At 38.2% G+C, this 21,186-nt stretch overlaps 3 protein-coding genes across 5 annotated transcripts; 2 read left to right on the forward strand and 1 right to left on the reverse strand.

Annotated features, from left to right (window-relative positions):
* The first annotated feature begins 691 nt into the window (after positions 1–691).
* Positions 692–3,785, forward strand: LOC134648495 (suppressor APC domain-containing protein 2). Its single transcript, XM_063503016.1, has 3 exons — positions 692–1,800; positions 2,430–2,627; positions 3,656–3,785. Exons 1-3 carry the CDS (start codon positions 832–834, stop codon positions 3,767–3,769), a joined length of 1,281 nt encoding a protein of 426 aa, XP_063359086.1. The 5' UTR covers positions 692–831; the 3' UTR covers positions 3,770–3,785.
* A 784-nt stretch (positions 3,786–4,569) lies between these two features.
* On the reverse strand, positions 4,570–5,802 carry LOC134648067 (small ribosomal subunit protein mS40). The gene is made up of 2 exons (XM_063502508.1): positions 5,295–5,802; positions 4,570–4,904 (listed from the first exon to the last, which is right to left on the reverse strand). The coding sequence occupies exons 1-2, from the start codon at positions 5,697–5,699 to the stop codon at positions 4,749–4,751; spliced, it is 561 nt and encodes a 186-aa protein (XP_063358578.1). The 5' UTR covers positions 5,700–5,802; the 3' UTR covers positions 4,570–4,748.
* Positions 5,803–6,832: 1,030 nt separating this feature from the next.
* Positions 6,833–20,561, forward strand: LOC134648068 (centrosomin). 3 transcript variants are annotated; one of them, XM_063502512.1, is made up of 11 exons: positions 6,833–6,959; positions 16,447–16,499; positions 16,706–16,845; positions 17,146–17,265; positions 17,403–17,477; positions 17,574–17,626; positions 17,733–17,877; positions 17,958–18,115; positions 18,537–18,608; positions 18,710–19,788; positions 20,225–20,561. In XM_063502512.1, the coding sequence occupies exons 1-11, from the start codon at positions 6,928–6,930 to the stop codon at positions 20,416–20,418; spliced, it is 2,121 nt and encodes a 706-aa protein (XP_063358582.1). In that variant the 5' UTR covers positions 6,833–6,927; the 3' UTR covers positions 20,419–20,561. The 3 variants fall into 3 exon arrangements, with proteins under 3 accessions (XP_063358582.1, XP_063358579.1, XP_063358580.1); XM_063502509.1 differs by lacking the exon at positions 6,833–6,959 and adding an exon at positions 15,356–15,465; XM_063502510.1 differs by lacking the exon at positions 6,833–6,959 and adding an exon at positions 15,356–15,465 and having other exon boundaries at positions 17,577–17,626.
* Positions 20,562–21,186: the final 625 nt, after the last annotated feature.

A 21,186-nucleotide genomic window follows, 5' to 3' on the forward strand; every position in this document is an offset into this window, starting at 1 on the left:
TATGCAAAATTTCAGCTCAATCGGAAACCGGGAAGTGGATCAAATTTAACTTGCAAGATTCCATTACATAGTTAGTTACCTACATACAGGTCGACCTAATAAAAGCTTGTTAAAATCAAAAATTCCCAGCCAATATGAGGAAACAACTCAAAATTTGCATCATATTACTTTGCCAATCTTGTGGACAGAATGAAACTATCTCGTCAGTGTTTGAACAAACAAGAGAGCCTTTTTACTACGAGCTGGTGTGGTGAAAAATATATAATGGACAAGCTTATTGTAATCGAGATTTAGGTACTTGTGACTTGTGATTGTGCATGGCACGGCACCGCGTGCCCGTTCTAAGCCGCGCGGTCGGCCTTGCTGACCGACTAGTGCCTCTCTACCTGCCCCAAACTATTGGCCTTCGCCGCGATGCCGTTTGACCGGTCCTCTCACTCACACTCATGGGACAAAATCTCTCGCAAATTCACTCCCACTCAACAGCCGGTTTGGCCGTCTACAGACTAAGTCTACCACACATACGTTGAACCAACGGTCGTTTTGCTTCGTATACGCTAAACATGTTGATACGAGTGCGGCCTCATTCCAGTCTCAATAATAAATCTAAATACTTTGTTCTAGATCTAGAACATAGTGGACAATTATAATTAGAATGAAGGATAATAATAATTTAAATTAACTGACGAAAGTTATCGAAGTTTAAGCGGTGCAAAAGTTGTTAAAGTGCACATTTGTTGTGCAAGTGTTTTGTTATTTACATAAAATAAGTGTGAAGTGTTGTTAATAAAGGTGCTATGCATTACCTAATTAAGGTTTAAATCGTACAATATGAGTATGACCCAAGCTCCACCTAGAAATATGGAATCATTACCAAAGCAGTTTGTGTCCGCGATGCAGACGTTGTTCGATATTATGGATGATAAACATACTGGGTACGTAAAGGTCACGGATATAGAAAATCGGTGGAGAGATGACCGCACTAAGGGTTTGCCAAGAGGTGTTATAGAGAGCCTTCAAAAGGTCGCTTCCCACGACGGTTTACTAACATTTGAACGCTTTTGTACCGGCCTTAAAATCTGTCTTTTGTGCAATCAAGTTGAAAAAAGTTCTGATAAAGTTAACAGACTTAACGACGAAGAATCAGGAGGCGGCAATGTTCAAATAAGCAACATTAATCAAGGCCACCAACGCCCGCCTTCAGCGCCCTTACTCGATATCGACGTGCAGCAGGACAAGAATTGGAACTCAATTAAAAATACAGAGACAACATCACAACAAAGAACTATCAGCATGCCCCAGTTGCTAGGCCGCAAAGATGGCCCTTTCCAAGAGATGAGGAACCACGGAGCAGCAATAAATAAACACGACAGGGTTTTCGCTCCTCCAAAACCGCCAAGATTGGAGAAAAATTCTGCAGAAAGGAAGGAACCCTCTAGAAGCTTCAAAACAGATGACGCACCACGCTTTGAGCCTGAAGACATTGGGGACTTAAAAATTGACTTTGAGGAAGTAGCTCGGTCGGGAGAGGAGGCCAGTAGAGGCCTGGGAGATGGAAGACCATCAAACGACGCACAAGCGCAAGGCATGCGTCGCACGCGCCGTCGCGAGCCTCGGCGACACACCCTACATAACGGTGTAGACTATAATCTCCTTAAACGAATGAAACAGATTGAACAAGAAAAGGATGTGTTGCTACAGGGGTTGAATGCAGTCGAGGAAGCAAGAGAGTGGTATTTAAAGCGGTTGGGCGAGGTCCAGGAGAAGATGCGACATGCTGGGCGGATGGGAGTTTACGTTGTACGTTTAACAATGATCCCAATACTTTAAAACGTACCTACTCATAAGATGTATTTTGATGACGTAATTACTAGAAAACAAATTCGTCATTCTTTTTCTCGTTTCGAATCTATTATTAGTCATTTCGTATAAGTTCTTATACATAATATAGTGTGGGCAACGGTGTTGACATCCCTGGCCTTTGAACTTCGCTTTTCTAGTTTAGGTTTAACATTTTTAAGGTCTTCTTCCTCGCGTTATCCCGGCATTTTTGCCACGGCTCATGGGAGCCTGGGGTTCGCTTGACAACTAGGTTTAACCTGTTTAAGGTAAGAGTAGGTACTTAATAATATACAGTGCAATACAGTTTATACAGTGCAGAACTGAAAAACAGCGCTTTCGTTTCGAGTACGTTAGGTACTGTAGATAAGTATGTACTTAGTTGTCGTAATTTGAAAATCATTCTAATTTACACTAGGCATCAGCCGTATTAAACTAGAACTCGAACCCTTCCTTTTTTGACGACAAGATTTTCGACAAGTAGACTGTCACACTATTCACGCTTAAGTAGGGAAAGAGGTAAACTAAGAGCAGTGACATAATTAGTAAGTAGGTAAGTGTGTATACAGTCGTGGTATGTTACTTTCCAGGAGCCATGGAGTGAAGCGCATCAGGAAAGGCTGGAGCTGCTGCGGGCGCGAGTGCTGGAGTTGAACCGACAGCTGGGCGCGCTGGCGGCGGGCTGGCGCCACGGCCAGCTGTCGCTGCACATGAACCTGGCGCTGCCGGCCGCGCCCAACGCGGGCGTGTTCACGTCCGCCACCAAGCAGAATCGCATGTTAGCCGAGGTTCGTAATTACTAAAGAACTGTCTGTTACGTTTTAATTTACACCGAGGTTCGTAATTACTAAAGAACTGTCTGTTACGTTTTAATTTACACCTCTCGTCTCCGGTGGATTCGTTATTCTCTCTACATGTACTCTACATACATTGTAATTGTCATATTTATACGCAGAAACACAAAAGGTGTCTCTTTAATTGCCGTAAATTGAGAATACATGAGCCTATAGCCTATCAGAAAGAGGTACATCATGCATTAAAATAACGAGTGACGGACTAATTACAGTAGGTAATTACTACAGTTTTCTCTATTCTAAAAACTTTCAGTTTACCCCTCGTATATAATCGTAATTTGCCCCCTACGCTACGACTTCTCGGAAATCAAACATTCAATACCGACACGTTCAAACGTTCCACCCTCAATCAACAATTCTAATTGCTTAGTTCTATGTACATATGTACCTCTACACTCAAGACCAAATGTGTTACGTATGATAAAAAGTTAACAATAGATACCGAAGCTTTTTGCAATGTAATGATTACCGGCACGGTTAATGCCTATTACTATTACTTTTTTTACTCCTGTGCAACAGCATTCATTCAGGTACCTATTTGTTTTTAAAATTTAAGAACTGATGTATGTGGTCAGATATTTCTTTAATTTAGGAATGCTTTTCCTATCACTGACAGTTTATTCCTATCAAAGGAAAATACAAATCACTCAAGCCCAAAGGACGCCCTGTAACATGAACAATTCGCTCTTCACAATCTAAATTCCAAAATACAAATAGGGTTTTATTCTGACAACTTTAGATCCCTGGAAGTGGAAGGTTTAAGCAGTGACTGGGAAATATTGAGTATTTATACTCTGACAAGCCATTTCCGTCAGTAGAAAAAAGCGGCATATTTAAAAAATGTAGGCGCGAAAAGTTATTGTCCCATAGAAAATTTGAATTTTGGGCCTTTTTCTACTGACAAACTTGTTTGGCCGGCTATATTTTATATTTTGTTTAAGTTCTTCTATTCTTTGTTTCAGGAAGTCAATCGGAAAAACGAGAGAATAGCTGTTTTGGAGAGGGAAAAGTCAGCACTGATTAGAGAGGTGTTAGGACAAAGAAATCGAACAAAAATAATGGATAACTTTGCATAACACACAAAAAATTAAAAAAAAAATAGAATATGATTATACAGAGATGTAGGTGCTAAATTGTCTGCCCTGTTCTCAATAGAACATAGAAATGACCCAGAACCATGTGTTCATTCATAAGCCATTTGTGTTATCTCAAAAACATAAAAAAAAAAGTGTCAGTGAGGACAGCTGCCAAATTCTATGCTCCGTAAATGGTCTAACTAAAACTTTTTCATTAATAACTTTAGAGTAGAGTAGAGAAAGAAAATTAGAGTCAGTAACAAAATATTAATGTTAATTTAAAAAAACACCAATTTTTTCCACTTGTATCCAGAATAAAAGCTTCTCAGAGAGCAACCAAAGTGTTTTATATACATTTAGACAGTTCAAAAAATGATAAAATTGATTTTTTTTAATTTGAATATCTTTACAAAAATATTGCAGATTTCCCTTTTTGCACTAATTTGGTGTTGCACAATGTGTTTGATGAAGCATTCAATTGTCATGAAAAGAAGACGTAAATGTTAAGGAAGATTTCCTTCTACTACTTATTTTGCAAAGCAGCATGGGATGGATAGCTGCCCTAACTGACATTATTTAAAAAATCTACATTGTAAACAGTCACGTCCATGTCTGTCATATAATTTAAATAAATAATTCGAGATATTGTCATGTCATTGCTACTTATTATATGAGAGCAGAATGACATCATTATCTATAATAATAAAATTCTATACTGTCATTATAATTAGAAAAACTCATATATGTACAAACAAGGATACATGAGGGACTCTAATGATTAAGTAATATAAATTGGTATGTTAAAAAACAAATTACACAACTGTGTACATTTTATTTTCTTGTGATACTAATACTATGTCTTCCAATTAACAGTAGTGCCATACTTAAGAAAAATCTATTTATACTAAAACAAATCTGCAATTTAAGGATGCTTGACTAAAATAAGATAATATAACCAATAAAATATGATATACAACCTTTACTGTGTTAATTCTTTCTTGTAATACAAGGAGTAGTCATATTCCCTGAATGGAACATCATATGTGAGGTTTCCTTGGTCCCATGCTCGCTCAATGGCCACCAGGAGCTCCTTCTGCTTCTTTCGGCACAGTCCTGTCTTGAATGCATCCAGTATCTGTAATAAGAAATATAAATAAAAAATACACTTGAAAAATAAATCTTTTGCACATATTAGGCACCAGTGTACCAGCATGTGATTTAAAAATTAATATTCAAGGTGCAGAAAAACTTATGGTTGATGTCCAGATCAGTCACCGAATGCAAAATATGAGGTTGCCAGGCAGCCAATATTGTGAATCGTGATTGAACTGTTATTGAGATTTATCAAAAATATGGGTTGAAGTTTACCAAAAAAATAGTGTGTTAGGTGCTTAAAAACTAACTTGATCATTAGGTCAAATGGCACATTTGATATAAATGTTGATTGTGTATATACAAATCAAAATGCCAAAAAAAATGAAAGCCAACATACTCTTAAACTCACAAGTATTAATAAAATCCATACCTGTCCAGTGTGTTCCGAAATAAACTGCTCCAGTAATTTAGTGTTCCTGTGATCTAAAACCAGATATTCATCCCTGCAAATGGGACAAGGGTTTCCTGTCGATATGATACCGTTCCTCACACAAGTTTTTCTCGTCTTTCTTGGAGCAAAAGCACCTTTGTGGTTACGTCTGTACAAAAACCATACTGGTTTTTCCCCATAAGTCTGTTGGTAGGCTTTGCTTTGCATATATCTCATACTGGTTTCTGGGGGGATAATTTTGGTCCTATCTTTAGCTGGGTCAATCGTTTTTTGCTCCTCGCCTTCACCATTGTCTGCCGGCTCACAGTAAAAACGAACACTGGTCCTAGCTTCGGCTAAAATAATTCTACGTATGGAAGATTGTATACCACTCCACAGTGCCATGATTTTATAAACTATTTTGTTGTATAATATGACTGATAAAGAGAATAATGAAGTTCCCAAAGAATTAAACACGTTATTTCATCAAGAGAATAAGGGAAATGGATATGATTTTTTTTTTTTTTAATTTATTACGAGCATTGGCAACTTGGCCATCAGCTCAAACATAAAACGAAACAAATTACAATTCCAGCTTATACACAGTACAATGTGATATGAATTTAAAAGTTACATTACATTAGTCTATGTGTAAAGTAATTACAATGCCCAGCTTATACCTAAAATTTAACATTACATTAGACATACATTTTATGGTTATTTCAATCATTTATCAAAAAATTACAGACTGCCAATAGTGTGAATAACAAATTCATAGATTACAGGATATAATTGTTGATATTTCAAAAGGCCCTGTACAGAGTTTGGCAGAACTTGCAAACCTGTATCCATACACATAGCAACAAACAATAGCCTTTGTAAATTAAATGAAGGAAATGGATATGATACGGTATGTCACTTTGACATTGACGTTAACATGACAGCATTTACTTTCTTTTTTTTTTATCTTAAGGGCCCCCATACACTGTCTGCGAAAATCGACTCCAGACTCGCGTTCGCCGCTTCACGCCGCGATTCGCGCACGCTATGTATCCCCCGGTTTAAACTCTCGCGCGAGCCACGAGACGAGCCGCGAGCCGCGCCAAAGAGAATATAATCACTACGTTAGCCGCGCCACGAGACGCGAGTCCACCGTTTACACTCGCGTTCGGCTTGTCATTCGGTTATAAACCTTATGCCGTGCCGTTAGTGTTTAAATTATATTAGCTCGACGAGCTTGCGAGCCATGAGACGAGCCGCGAGCCCACCGCTTACACTCTCGTCTCGTGGCGCGGCTCGCGGCTCGTCTCGTGGCTCGCGCGAGAGTTTAAACTAGCTATATCAAAAATCGCATTAAATGGTCGCAAGGCCTGTGGAGCCCTTCGACAGCCGACCTTATTTATCAATAGCAACACCACCGAGCCGTGTTTGACGTTTTATGCATTTCAATTTTTCAACGGATTTTAACATTTTTAACGTACATCGGTGTGTTATTTGTTTTTATTGTCTACTCGATCGATTCAGTGTTTAGATTAATTTCAAACATATTTACGTTATTAACAGTGTTTAGTGGAATCAGTAACTGAAAGAACTCGCGGAAGTTACATTAGAAGGAGTTCCGTCGAACTACAAAATGTCTGATTCTACTGGAGAGACTCCTATTGTGTAAGTTGTTTTTAATTTTTATTTAGTCAGAGTTAGTTATTAATTTAAAACTTCTAACAGGATAAACAAAGTCAAGTCACCATTAAAACAAGGGAATTTTGTTGATATTTATATCCAACTTTAAGCATCTATTTGATTTTCTAATAAATGTTTACTATCTTTATAGGCAATATTTCAGCTTTCTATTTCCGACAGTAGACACTGTGTTAGAGGAAGGCTAAAGTAACAATTTTTTATAATACATATGCCGTGTTTTACCAAACCAACATTGCCTTTCATCCGTAACTGTGAACAGCTGAACGGATACAGGATTATAAGCTTTGTCATTAGTTAAATTATACAACATTTAAAGTGAGTTGTGTAGGGTTATGTTATGTATTCATATAAATACGTGATTTGGTTCCATGCATTACGTAATATAGATGGTTTCCTGTGGCAATTGAAAAGTATTAAATCAAAATTTCAAATGCTACTATGATACTGGTCATTCATTTTTTTTAAGGTACATCTGGGGGATTGAAAAAATATAGGTTTTAGTTGCATCAATATGGAGAAAAATTTCATTGAGAAAGGACTTACAGTTTAAAACATTTCTTGCAGAGCACTTCCATTAGGTCCAAAACTGCATTGCCCTGCAAAAGCTCAATAGGTGAATCAACTTTATCTTGTCCTTGCCATGGTTACTTCCTCCATCTCTTAAACTTTATTTTATGGATCATCGATTTGGAGGGGGTGTTGGGGGGTATTGCTACTATTCTGTAGTATAGTCCTCCTCATCGTGTTCAATGGTGGCGACCCTAAATAAATATTATGGATGTTGTCTAGCGTAAGCCCTAATGTGGCTGTAATAAATGAATGATAAAAAAGCATTCCTGTTTAAAAGGCAATTTTAAATCCTATCTGTATGATCCATATTCATGCAACAACAGGTTAAAACAGATCATAAATATAAAATGGATGTATATGGCAAAAGACAGGGAAAGGTGGAACAGAATGGAGGCTTTTACCCTTAGAGGGGTCACATAAACAAAGCAAAGATATAGTTGAAGTTATAATCTAAAAAAAAATGTTAAGTGGAAAATAAAGCTGTAATATCAATAATAAATATCAAATGTAGGTATCCCCTTCAAATACAACTCAGATACTAAAGTGACAATTTGAGAAGTAAATTTACTATCCAATCTAATGCAGATTTGGTAGTAAATTGGTTAAAATAAAATCTGATTTTACATATTTGCCGAAATATCATATTTATGTACATAAGTAGATATATTGTATTGACATTAAGTATTGCAATACGTACAAATTTGTGCAGCAAGGTTTATATTCAAATTTCCTTAAGTGGCTGAAAACTAGAGCTGGACGAAAAGAACGCACCTACCCTACGAAGGGCGCACACACGCACACGCACTCGGTCTCGCGCACGCACGCACGCGGTCTCGCGCACGCACGCACGCGGTCTCGCGCACGCACGCACGCGCAAATGTTCGGTGATTATCTCTAACAACACGTCTCTTATAAACATCATGTGTCAGCCGAAACTAATAGGTTTTATGGATGAACGAATAGGTGAAAATTATTAAAAAGTATTTGTAGATACTAAGACAGTTTTTTTTTTGTGTGAATCCTTTGTTTTGTGGTCGAGATGTGTTTCATGGATAAAAGCTTGTACCCAGGTGCAGGGCCGGATTAAGCGTGTCGGGGCCCCTAGGCAGTGCAATGCTCGGGGCCCCCTTATAGTCAAGTCTGCATACATAATGTTCAGTACAGGGAAGTAAGTTTTCGGTTTTAATTTCAACCTTCAGTGTCGGTTGAGCCGATCAGAACAAGCCGAGCGATGTCTTTTTCGTTCGGTAGTTAAATATTTTGGGAGGTTGAACAGCGATTGTCCGACCGTAAGACCATCCGCTGAGCCACACGATTAAAATTAAACTACTAATAATGATTTTCCATGTATTCATTGACCAGTTAAGCTACCATGCAGGTACAGGGTGAACCAGCAAAAATCGCGAGCGTAGCGAGCGCGAAATTTTTTTTAAATATTGTGAGAGCGTGTTCGAAAGGCCGGGCCGGCCCTAAAAATTCGAAGTTCCCCAATGAGGCGAGCTTTCATGCGAGGTCAAAGCCGTGCTTCAGGACAAGCTCAGCTAGAGCACAGACGCCAACGAATGTCCATTGTATTAAAAAGCGAGACCGCAGGCCGAGCTTGGCGCAGCGAGACCAAAGGCTAAGCTGAAGAAGAGGAGATTTGGAAGACAAACCAAGAATTGAGGTAGCCTGACTTTTGGCTGAAGGTCGAGCTCAGCAATCTCCACATTACTTAACAAGCCCAAAGCGTACTTATAACCAGCGAGGTGAGCTTTCATGGGAGGCAAAAGGCCAAGCTTCTGAAATCAATGTTGATATTTGTTAAAAAGCGACGCGGAGGATCGTGCTGCTGTAATGGCTCCTCTACACGATGGGCCAACGCCGGCCACTCCAAGGGACGCATTTATGCGTTAGAGGGAGCAAATGATATTGCTATCTCATTCTACCGCATGGCTGCGTCCCTTGGAGTGGCCGGCGTTGGCCCATCGTGTAGAGGAGCCATAAGAAAGCAGCGTGCAGCGTTCTGACACGAACCAATCGTCAAATGTTACTCAACAATAATATGTGTCATATGTACAAGAGTTACTCGGAGGGCCGAAGTTCCATTGATGAGGTTTTAAGCCCTCGGGAGCCTGAAATTCGTGCTCAACATTACAGACTTTAAAAGCTATAAAATAACATAATTTACATAATCATCTAATGATTGTGTCTGAGAAACTGATATTGGACATTAGGTATAAGTAGGTACCATAATTTGTTTATTTTTTATTTTGACCATATGAAACAAATATTTTTTTTGGCGCGCGCGGGGCCCATAGGCAGTTGCCTACTCTGCCTTAGGGTTAATCCGGCCCTGCCCAGGTGACTAATAAAAATAATTCGCCATGCCCTTCAGACATATTTAGCCACCGTAGTTTCACGAAATCCAATCCTTCGCCCGTCTAGACGTCTGCCAATGTTGCAATAACTGGAATACGTTGTTTTGGTCGGTTAACATCAACATACCTATTCGAAAATTAGAATTCATAGTTAGGTAGGTATTAAACCAGTTAATTGTAGGCGTATAAAGAGCCGGCACTAACGGACTGCATCCCCGTTGAAACTGTGCAGTCAGCATGCGGTTTCCACACAAGTGTGAAGTCCGTCTTCTCGTATTAGCCCTAAGTATATCTAAAAAAAAAAAATCGTGTTATTTGCCAAAAAGTTTACAGGTTTACTTAACCTATGACTGCCACACTAGGCTACGCCTGTATTGTGTAGTCAGATTGAAAAACATTACTACATTGAGTTACCTACATCCTACGCTGAAGTTTTATTTTCTAATAAGCATCTAGTACTAACTAATATGTTAAATTATGATAACAGGCTTAGGTAATCAATCTAACAGGAACAATCACAATTTTGGTAGAGTAATAGAGTAATATCTATAAATCTAATTTAGGCGGTTCAAGAATTTCCATGCAATATTCGATACATTGCTATAGTTCGTTTTTTTAGCATTAGAAATTTGGTAAACAATCTTGATGAGTCTTTTAATTGAAAAACACATTTTAAAAATAAGTTACGGTAAATATGTAACAATTATGAATCTAATACGATCTTTTATAGTCTTCTGCTTTCATAAGTAATAGTTATTGATTTTTAAAAAGTGTTATTCAATTAAAAGACGTGTCAAAATCGCTTACCTTCTTTCAAGTTCTTTCTAATGCTAAAAAAAACCGGCCAAGTGCGAGTCGGACTCGCGCACGGAGGGTTCCGCACCATCAACAAAAAATAGAGCAAAACAAGAAAAAAAAACGGTCACCCATCCAAGTACTGACCCCGCCCGACGTTGCTAACTTCGGTCAAAAATCACGTTTGTTGTATGGGAGCCCCACTTATATCTTTATTTTATTCTGTTTTTAGTATTTGTTGTTATAGCGGCAACAGAAATACATCATCTGTGAAAATTTCAACTGTCTAGCTATCACGGTTCGTGAGATACAGCCTGGTGACAGACGGACGGACGGACGGACAGCGGAGTCTTAGTAATAGGGTCCCTTTTTTACCCTTTGGGTACGGAACCCTAAAAAACGAACTATAACTTACAGGGGTCATCCATTAATTACGTCACACGTTTAGGGGGAGGGAGGGGGTCAAGAAAATGTGACATGTTGTGACATGGGGGAGGGGGGAGTCACAAACATTGTGATGTCACTTTTACTTCATCAGTAACCGAAAATTAATTTATATTTTTTTATTCGCTGTACAGTTAAATAATGAGATTTTGGATGTATGTTTCGTTGTGTTATAAAATTACTAATATTTATATATCAAAAATATTTTTTTATTAAAAAAATAATGCCGAGTTAATATTGTCGATTTCGTTGAAAACAAAATTGCCTAAAATGTGACGTCACACCAGGGGGGGAGGGGTTTGCAAAATGTGACCAAGTGTGACAAGGAGGGGGGAGGGGTAAAAAAACCTAGAAATACGTGTGACGTAATTAATGGATGATCCCGTACCTACCTACAGTGAATTCAACCGATCGATCAAATACCGCAACGTAACGATAACAGCATGGAAGTTCTTGAACAGTCTAAATGAGGCTTTAAGTCTGATGGTCCACTCCTGGTGACACTCATTTGGCGCTGGCACTAATTTTACGACTGCCAATGACCTAACTCAGAGGAGAACATAAACCATCAGGATTAGTCCGGCTTCCTCGCAATGTTTTCTTTCACTGAAGAGCCGTTCGTAAATATCAAAAGATAATTCGTAAATGTAAGAGCAGCTCAGTCAGAGGCCAGGCTTGAACCAGTCGAATCCGCTACCCCCATCTTGGAAGTCGTATGTCGTATGCTTCATCGCTAAGCTACCAACGCTTCTTAGACCCATAGACCTATGGTATTGCAGAACTATATTTTATGCATACTCATACAATCCTTTGAACACAAGAATTTATCCATATAAATAAATACATATTCCATCTTAAATGACGAAAACAAATGTGCTATCATAATTTTGGCGCGAGTACCCGGACACCCTAGTATGGGAAGCCTTTTCGCGTTTAAAGTAGGGCTCCCGATATCCGTGCTACCCGCCAACCCGTGCGTCCGTGTTCTTAGCCCCGGCGGTGCTAAGCGTCCGAACTACCCGAACCCGTCGAAGTCCGTTCCCGTGTAGTCCGTTCCCGCGTGTAGTCCGTTCCCCCGTGTAGTCCGTTCCCCCGTGTAGTGCGTTCGGATCCGAATCTCGGCTCCGTTCGGGTATTGAATACACAGCGCCGACGGACTGAGTGGACCGACCCACGCGGGCCGGTTTGAGTTTTGAGTTGAAAGAAATAAGTACCTAGGTATCATTAATTCATTATAAAATGTTAAAAATTATGTTATATTGCGTACGAATAGGGGTTAGGTACTTAAATATATTTGAATCAATGTCGAGTTATATTTTTTGCATCGGTTATATTTATAATGATTATATTCAGTAAGGGCGTTATTGAATACAAAACTAGTACCTACAGTATTCTTGTATTGTAAGACCATAATTCGGCACACTACTGGTTTTATAAAAAAAATTAAACAGTTTATTTTAAGAAAACTAAGAAAAATATGTATTATGGCTTACAACTTAGAAAACTCATGTATAGATTTTTATTGTTATATATAGATTACCTTAGAGAATAATAAAGGTTTTTTTTTAAATTATGTTACAGCTTTAACGCCTATTATTTATGTACAGTGTTTTTTGTATTAGTTTAATCATATGAGGTTTCCTCTCTAGGTTGTCTACTACCAAGTATATTATGCTATAATAATATTATGTTGCCAATAGCTCGACTACTACTATTTTAATCAGGATTAGGCAGACAGATGCAATTGGATATCGTCTTCATAATTATTAATTATTTTTATGGTATTTAGGTACCTAACTATCTGTACTAAATATTGATAGAGATAGGTACTTAAAATAAATAAAACGTCTTTGAAGTCGTGTTAAGTGAAAGAACTAATGGTTCCCCGTGGCAATTTTTACTAATAATATTAACACTGACACCCTGATTCCCTTTGACACTGGTATTTTACCAGGCATACCTTTTGTTTGGAAAGTTGAAGAATTAGCCGTGCTGCCCGTGCTGTTTTACAAACAAGGTAAGAGTGGTATTTATTCAGTTATTTTAGAGGGGGCAGCTTTTGAACTGACAAGTACTCATTAGAGTCATTAGTCATTAATAAGGTTTGAGTTTGCCACACCGCCGGTCAACGTTTTTAATCTGAATTGCATTTATAGTTTTACCTAGTTGTTGATGTTCTGTTTTTTTTTTCGTTTTGCTTGTTATTGTTCATTATAAACTGTGAAAAATGAAATATTTATTTCTTTCCACTCATGGAAAAATTTAGAGGAACGCAAAAAAAGTTTATTTACTAATTTTGAGGTTAGGTCCATTAGCGGCATTAAGTCAGCCGGTTGTACCTACTCTTTTGTTAGGGCATGGCAAATAAAGAAGAAGAAGAAGACTGCTATCTTTTGCTGCATAATGCTCTATTTTCATGTAAAATATATTACCGCCAACATACAAATCCACGCGAACGAAGTCGCGGGCAACAGCTAGTATTAAATATTTATCTTTCGTTCTTGAGACTAATTTTCGTTATTCGTTCTTAAAAAGAACGCGTCCGATCGTCACTGTACGTCGAGAACGGGCCGGACCCGCGTGTAATTAATATCCGTGGATCCGGACACACGGGTAACACGGGTACACGGACCCTAATTACCCGTTCCGAACGGGCCACAAATCCGGTTTCGTGTAGCACGAGAACGGGGCCCCGGCAACGGGTGCACGAAATCCGGACGCGACCGCGAGCCCTAGTTTAAAGATTAACTTGTATTTCTTTTTAAACTATAATTTTCTCTCTATGGTCAATTCATATTTAGGTTTACGTAATCTTAATATAACTTAAAGGAAATTAATGTCGCCCAAAACACTACCGCGTCCAGGAAGTAACGCATAAATCGAAATTTGGAGCAGCGCTACGTAACGACGCTGCCACTTCTATTTCTGTGTGTCGAAGAGTGCATGTTGACCCTTTATTCCCATCGGCTACCGCTCATTGGGGAGTCCTCGACTCTGGCAAACCAGAGTAAATGTGACCCGGAGCTCCGTATAACTGCATTATCAAAGAGCGCACTTTGCCAATAAAGCACTCGACTCGCGTTCGCTCGGCGTGCCATGGAAACACCTCTGGACGCAGCATCCGTCACCCCCCTCGTTCCTTTTAACATCACTCCTAAGTTCTCTTGCATCTCTCTCTTGCCCATTCTCTCCTAATTAATTCTCTCTCTATTTACGCGCACGGTAGCATGCGAATACTCCCGACTCCCACCCGAAGTCCCGTCCTAAATTCATTCGCTCAGTCTCATATTGTGCCGTGAAAAACAACATCAACGTCCAACTAATTACCTTACAAATAATGTCTAAAATCGGTCGTTAATAATAGAGTAACCTGACTAATGAGTATAATAGTAGTTTATGCAACAGTGATATAATAAGGGTTCTTAAAATTCAAGGGTCGAAGTTACAAAACGAGACGTAGTCGAGTTTTGTAAAAAAAGACCCGAGAATTTTAAGAACCAATTATGAGCTGTTGCATACATTACTTTTTCTATGATAGCTGCAGCAAAAAAAAAAAAAAAAAAAAAAAAAAAAAAAAAAAAAAAAATATTAAAAAAAAAGAGTTATTATTAAAAAAAAGAGTTATTATTTAAAAAAAATTGAGTTATTAATTAAAAAAAAAAGAGTTATTATTTAAAAAAAAAAAGAGTTATTATTGTAAATGAAAACATACCTCTTTCAATCAAGATGATCGGAACTTGTATCTTTAAAAAAAATAAAGCAGTTGTATTATACTCATAAGATGACTGCTAGCAGTCATCTTATGAGCCTATAGACAAAGCATTCAAATGACATTGCTTTAGATATCACTGTCAGTCATTTAATTGACACATTTAAGTGCTGGAGTAGAAAAATACTATAATTATTTCATCGCTTCGAGTTAATGAGTGTTATTACAAAGTATTGTGATTGTGTACGTATTTATTACGTAGTAAACAAATGTCAATTATCTATAAGCAGTAGTGCGAAGCGGACAAGTATACGTTTATCTGTTGTGGTCGATTTGTATATTTAATTTATCTGAAACTGACGTAAAACGGGTTTAGTTCAATTGTAATCATTTTGTTGTCTATTCCAAATTATTGTGTACCTGTACCTAATCAGTGCCTTAACGTCACAAATAAGTTTCAAACGTGAATTTGATACATTATGTATTAACTATATTATAGTATCTAGTGCGTTGTCGGAGGTACATAAATGTACAAAATGGCAACATTACCGCGGACATCTAAACATGCAACTGGTATAACTTCGCCATTCAGGTAAGAGTATTTTGAAAACACGAAACATTATGAAAATGTTAAATCATTATTAATGACTCATTAATTTAATCTGGGGCAAGATATGGAGTCATGGAATTTTGGCGCGAAAATGATTGAACAATAGCGACAGGATTGTGAAGAAAGTCTAAAATTTACCTGTCCGGGTAATCGAACCCGTGATAATTAGACATATTCCTTGAAATAATAGGGGTTTCTATTTCTAGCTAGAGTTATTTGAAAATGTAGGTACCTACATGTGTGTTATTGGGTGTAGTGTAGGCGGTTGTATATATGAATAACAAATATTGCACAGGCGCCATCAGAAAATTATATTGGAGCAGCCAAGGTGCTCACAAATATCTGAATACGTTTTTATTGTCAAGTCGCTAGAGTGCGTGTTGAGACATTTTTGTGCATCTCGGCCAAAACTAGCCAAAAACATAAGACGTGAGTAATGGACAACCCCTAGCCGTATGCCTATTCGCGGATTTAAGTAATACAATATTTTTCGTCATCTTCCTGCTGGTCTGGACTGCCTCGAGTCGAGCTGGTCTTATAATGGAGACTGAAGGGGGCCATAGCGATTCTATGCTAGAGCGACGCAAACTCATAAAGTTTAGGCACTTTGGAATCGCCTTGATAAGGACTAAGGGTCTCCCCAGATATATCAAAGCGCATTCGGCAAATAAAGCCGATAGGAAAAAGCTTTATGTCCGCGCAATAAGAGCGAAAAAGCCGTCGACAAGCGCCGGCCGATACGAGCCGAGCCGAATGACGACTTTTTCGCTCTTATTGCGCAGACAAAGCTTTTTCCTATCGGTTTTTGCCGATTCCGCGTCGACATATGTGGGGGAACCCTGACTACGAGTCGGTGATATAAAATGCACGAACATTTGATAACCGTTTATTCGGAACTAACTAAACTAGTTAAGTATTTTATTTAAATCTGCATAAACTAAAATTTATATAATATTGTTTTAGCACGAGTCCACGGGCGCTTCAGGAGATGAGTATGCCGGCACAAGAAGGACTGGGTGAGATTCATATAATGCATTCATAGCATTCATTAAGAGTTAAGAGCGCCCATTATGTTATAGACGTTATGGTTTCCGAAAGAAGATCGTAGTTCCTTTTAGCATGTTTATGCTGGATTCCCCCTTGTAAATTTATCATTTAGTTATACAATCCAGAGCACACCATCTCACTATTGGTTTCTATTCTTTTTTTCTTATTTGCATAGACAACACCGTTGCCAGCGGGATCAGTATGAAGCAGTATGAAGAGCAGCTTAATGGATTAAGAAAAGAGAATTTTCACTTAAGATTAAGGATATATTTCCTTGAGGAAAAATTAGGAAGCGGTTCACCGCCAGCAGTTCAGGTAACCCATACTTACATGAATTCTTTGAGAGAATTATAAACAGGTTCAGTTATATACCATTATATTCATATCACCCAAAAAACCGGAAAACATAGGACTTCTCCAAGGACCTCCACCAGAACGACCAGTCGAGCACTGCTCTCATCCAATGATTTCTTGCGATCTTAATGAGATTGTGCGTCCACCAGGTCTTGCAAGACTGCGTCCTCCGGTTCGCGAAACTCGCTGGTTCTTTTGCGGATGGATCTCTTAATTTCTGATTCAGTTTATTTAATTTAAACGCATACGTTCTTCGTACAGGGACTTCTGGAACACAACATTCGACTGCAGGTGGAAGTAGAGGAACTAAGGAGGCAATTAAGCGACAAGCAAGAACTACTCGCTGTTGCGGCGGAAGCCATCGATGTACTTGAACACCAGGTGGGTAGTCTTCACGGCGCTAGCATCATATGTGGCTTTCCATTAGAGGTTTCTGTTGGAAAGGTCCTTATTCGCATGAAGCATAAGTACCCTTCTACACTAATGACTACTTACACTAAGGACTAATTACATTTCAGGGTTCCATGTCTGTCGATAGTATTGAGAATTCAATGAACCACGGCAATGAAGTAGCAAAGGAAATAAACACCCAGGTAAATAAATATTGTATTAAGTACATAGTTTTATATTAGTCGTAAATAAATTAACGTGACTTCCAGATGTGTACAATTTCTTATTTCTTTTTACAGGAGACTGTAAAAAACCAGGCAATAGATGACACATGTGCATCGGAATCTGCTGGGTACGATGTTTTATTATACCTTGACTGCTTTTTAGTCAATTGCTTGCAATATGTAATTGTAAGTCAACCAAGATTTTTCATTTATGTAATTATTTTTGCATTCCAGAGACTATTTATGTGTCACAACAAATAACAATGATATGGATGAGCTGATCAAGCTACGCAAAGAAAATTCTAAAGCTCTTCAGATGATAAAAGGCTGCATGAAGAAAATTCAGCAGCAAGATAAAGAAATAAAAAAACTAAAATTGGTAAGTTAATAGTGTTATTATAATAGTTTTCTAGAATAAACTATAATCTAAGAAATAAAAATAACCCTTTTTTCTTTCAGGATAAAGAACAATCTCACATGCAACATGTCAGCGATTCACAGATAGAGAAATATGATGAAATTTTAAAATGCAAAGATGAACATATCAAGGATCTCGAAAACAAACTGAGGGAACTACAAAAGACAATTGATAATTGCCATAATGACGAAGACGCCGGGTACGACAACTTTTACTACTTTCTATGATCGATATTACTTTCGTGAGACATATTTGAAACTAAGTTTAGACGACAACTCAATTTCAAGTGAGTGAAACCGTTGTCGTCTAGACAGCTTTCTATGATCGTTTATAGAAATCATTACAGTGAATATTCAGTACACAAATTTTAATATCTGATTTAGTATCCTTATGATATCTGATTGGAATTAAACAATGGTATCTAATCTATATCTAGGCATAGTAGGTGCCATAACTTGTTTTACGTATTTTTTAATATTATAATAGGGTATTTTCCTACTAGTCAAATCAGTTTCTTTTTTCGAATCGACACATTTCATTAATTTTTTCTGGTTTAAACCTTAGAAAATGATTTTCAGATTACATACCTGTATTCATTTAGATATTTTTTTATATTTCAGGAACCTGCAACAGTTGCTCACTAGACGTCTCCAGGGTTTAGCTTTCTTTTTGGATAAGTTATTAGCACATAAGTAAGTATGAAATGTAACTACTCACTCTTTTTAGTATTTTCTGTAAGTATGTGTTGTAATTTTTATTCTATTATAATAATTATCAATTACATTGATTTCAGGTGTGTATTAAGTGAAGAAAAAAAGAAGATGGCTGAGAGTATTTTAGAACAAAGTCTAGCTCTACCCGTGGGTTTGCAGTTAGACGAAACCATTTCAGCAGAAGGATTTACATTTGATGACAGCAATATGGATATCTCACAAAATCTTAGAATTGAGGATTTAACAATGATGTTCGGGCACCACGGGCTATGTAGTGGCGATGACAACAAACTCACAAACAGAAAATCTTTACGTCACCTACTGCAAAACGAATGCCCTTCGGAATCCGAGTGTTGGTCAGAACCAGACAGAAATGTATCCCACGCACGCATAGGACTAAATGATACAGCACTTGGAGCCAGAGAATCTACTTCAGATAATAACAGGCACAGGTCTCGACGATCTCGCGTCTCGTATGGCTCCCGTTCCGAAGACAAAACTACGAACGAAGCAGCGTTGATTGACGTACATCAGCTTTCAAAACAGTGCGAGGAGCTAGAATACGAGAAAAAAGATTTAAACAGCCAACTGGAATTTGCTAAGACCCAAATAGATGATCTGATTTTAGAAAAAGACGAACTAAAATCGGCGCTATCTTCCGAACACTCTAAAAATGACGAAATAAGTAAAGATTCGGAAAACATGAAATGTACTATTTCGTCTCTACAGATTAGGATAAAGGATATCGAGCAACAACTTGTAGAAGCTACTCAAATTAGGGATAAGTTACGTTCCGAAAGGCAAGAGCTTGAATCTACGTTTTTGGAAACTGAGCGAGCTCTTCGGCGCGCAGCAGATGACGCGACGGTGCAGGCGTCCCAGGCGGCCCTAGAGAGAGCTCGAGCTCAACACGACAAGATGCGCGTTGAAAAAGATCTCGAAGATGCTCGTGATAACTTAGCTAAGTCCTCCGAGATCATTGCTAACCTGGAAATGGAAGTAGCGCGTAAGGTGGCCGTAGAAGCGTGTAACAGAGTGCAGGAGATACACGTGGCGCGTGAGGTCGAGGAGGAGGACAGACCCACGTCGCCTGATCAGGGCATTGACAGCGACAGACTCTCGAGCCTTGAACATAACGATGCTGTTACTTTGTCTACACGTGAGTTAATATTTTTAAGTTATAGGATTTAGGTATAGCTGGTCAAGAAAATCTTGTCAGTAAAAAATGGCGCGAAATTCAAACTTTCTATGGGGCGATATCCCTTCGCGCCTACATTTTTCAAATTTGCCGCGATCTTTAGGGTGACTATCAAGTGACAATTGAATAAATGTTGTCACAGCTAAAAAACAAAACATGCTACCGTAAAACGGGGTGGCTTTGAAATCCAAGTATTAAGTCATAAAAAGAAAAATCGCAGGATTTTGGTAGTCGGTAAATATTCATTGAACTAACTAGTAACATTAACAATTTTCATGCAGTTTTCACCTATCAAGCCGACGCCGGGGTGGGTCGCTATAGTACATCATATTTCTATGATTTATATTGTAGGTAAAAAACAATGTCAGCGATCTTATGATTTCATTCTCACTTTCAGGTTCATTGTATGAAGAAAACGTGTCTTTGAAGCAAAAACTAGCAAGAACTAAAGCCACACTAGCAGACACACTTGCTCAATTGAATGCCGCCAATATGAGAAAGAAAAGTGTTCAGCGAGCTATCTGTAGAGAGATCCACAAAACCCAAGGGGTGCTACGTAAAGCTAGGGACCACTTGGAGAATCCCAACTGAATAGTTACGTACAAACATAAAATATTTTTGTACACTTTTTCTGATAGTATTTAATCTCGTGCCTATTCGCATGGTTACTGCGAATAACATGCATAACATATCGTAATAAGTTTTTTTTTTCTAATTAAGATGTACAATTTAATGATGCTGACTTGTATTATAAATATTCTTTTACATAATAAAATACTGAATGAAAAGTTACAAGATCGTTATCATTTCTTACATTTACAGTTTCATACTGCCTCTATTGGCGTTCAAGTGCTCAAGTTTCGCTATTTATCTAATACCTTTTAACGAGCAATTCTTGTTTATTTATTTATTTATATATATATTTCGGGGATCTCGGAAACGGCTCTAACGATTTCGATGAAATTTGCTATATGGGGGTTTTCGGGGGCGAAAAATCGATCTAGCTAGGTCTTATCTCTGGGAAAACGCGCATTTCCGAGTTATTATGTTTTCCGAGCGAAGCTCGGTCACTCAGATATTAGTAATTATCACACTTATCTTTTCAATAACGGACAAAAGTTGTTCTCTGAAAAATCCCAACTGTTACCTGTGGTAACATCTGGGTCTTGGGTAGGACTTGAACCCACGACCACTGTACTCAAACTTCTGGATGAATGGATTTATTTATACTTGGATTGGACTTGGTAGCTCAGATGGAAGAGCACTGTACTAGTGGACGTGGGTTTAAGTGAATTTTCCGACTTTTAGTTTATTTCTTCGCAGACGTTTCTGCTTGATACAAAATTAAATGGCAAATGT

This window comes from Cydia amplana, chromosome 5 (assembly GCF_948474715.1).
Source record: "Cydia amplana chromosome 5, ilCydAmpl1.1, whole genome shotgun sequence".
Taxonomy (NCBI): domain Eukaryota; kingdom Metazoa; phylum Arthropoda; class Insecta; order Lepidoptera; family Tortricidae; genus Cydia; species Cydia amplana.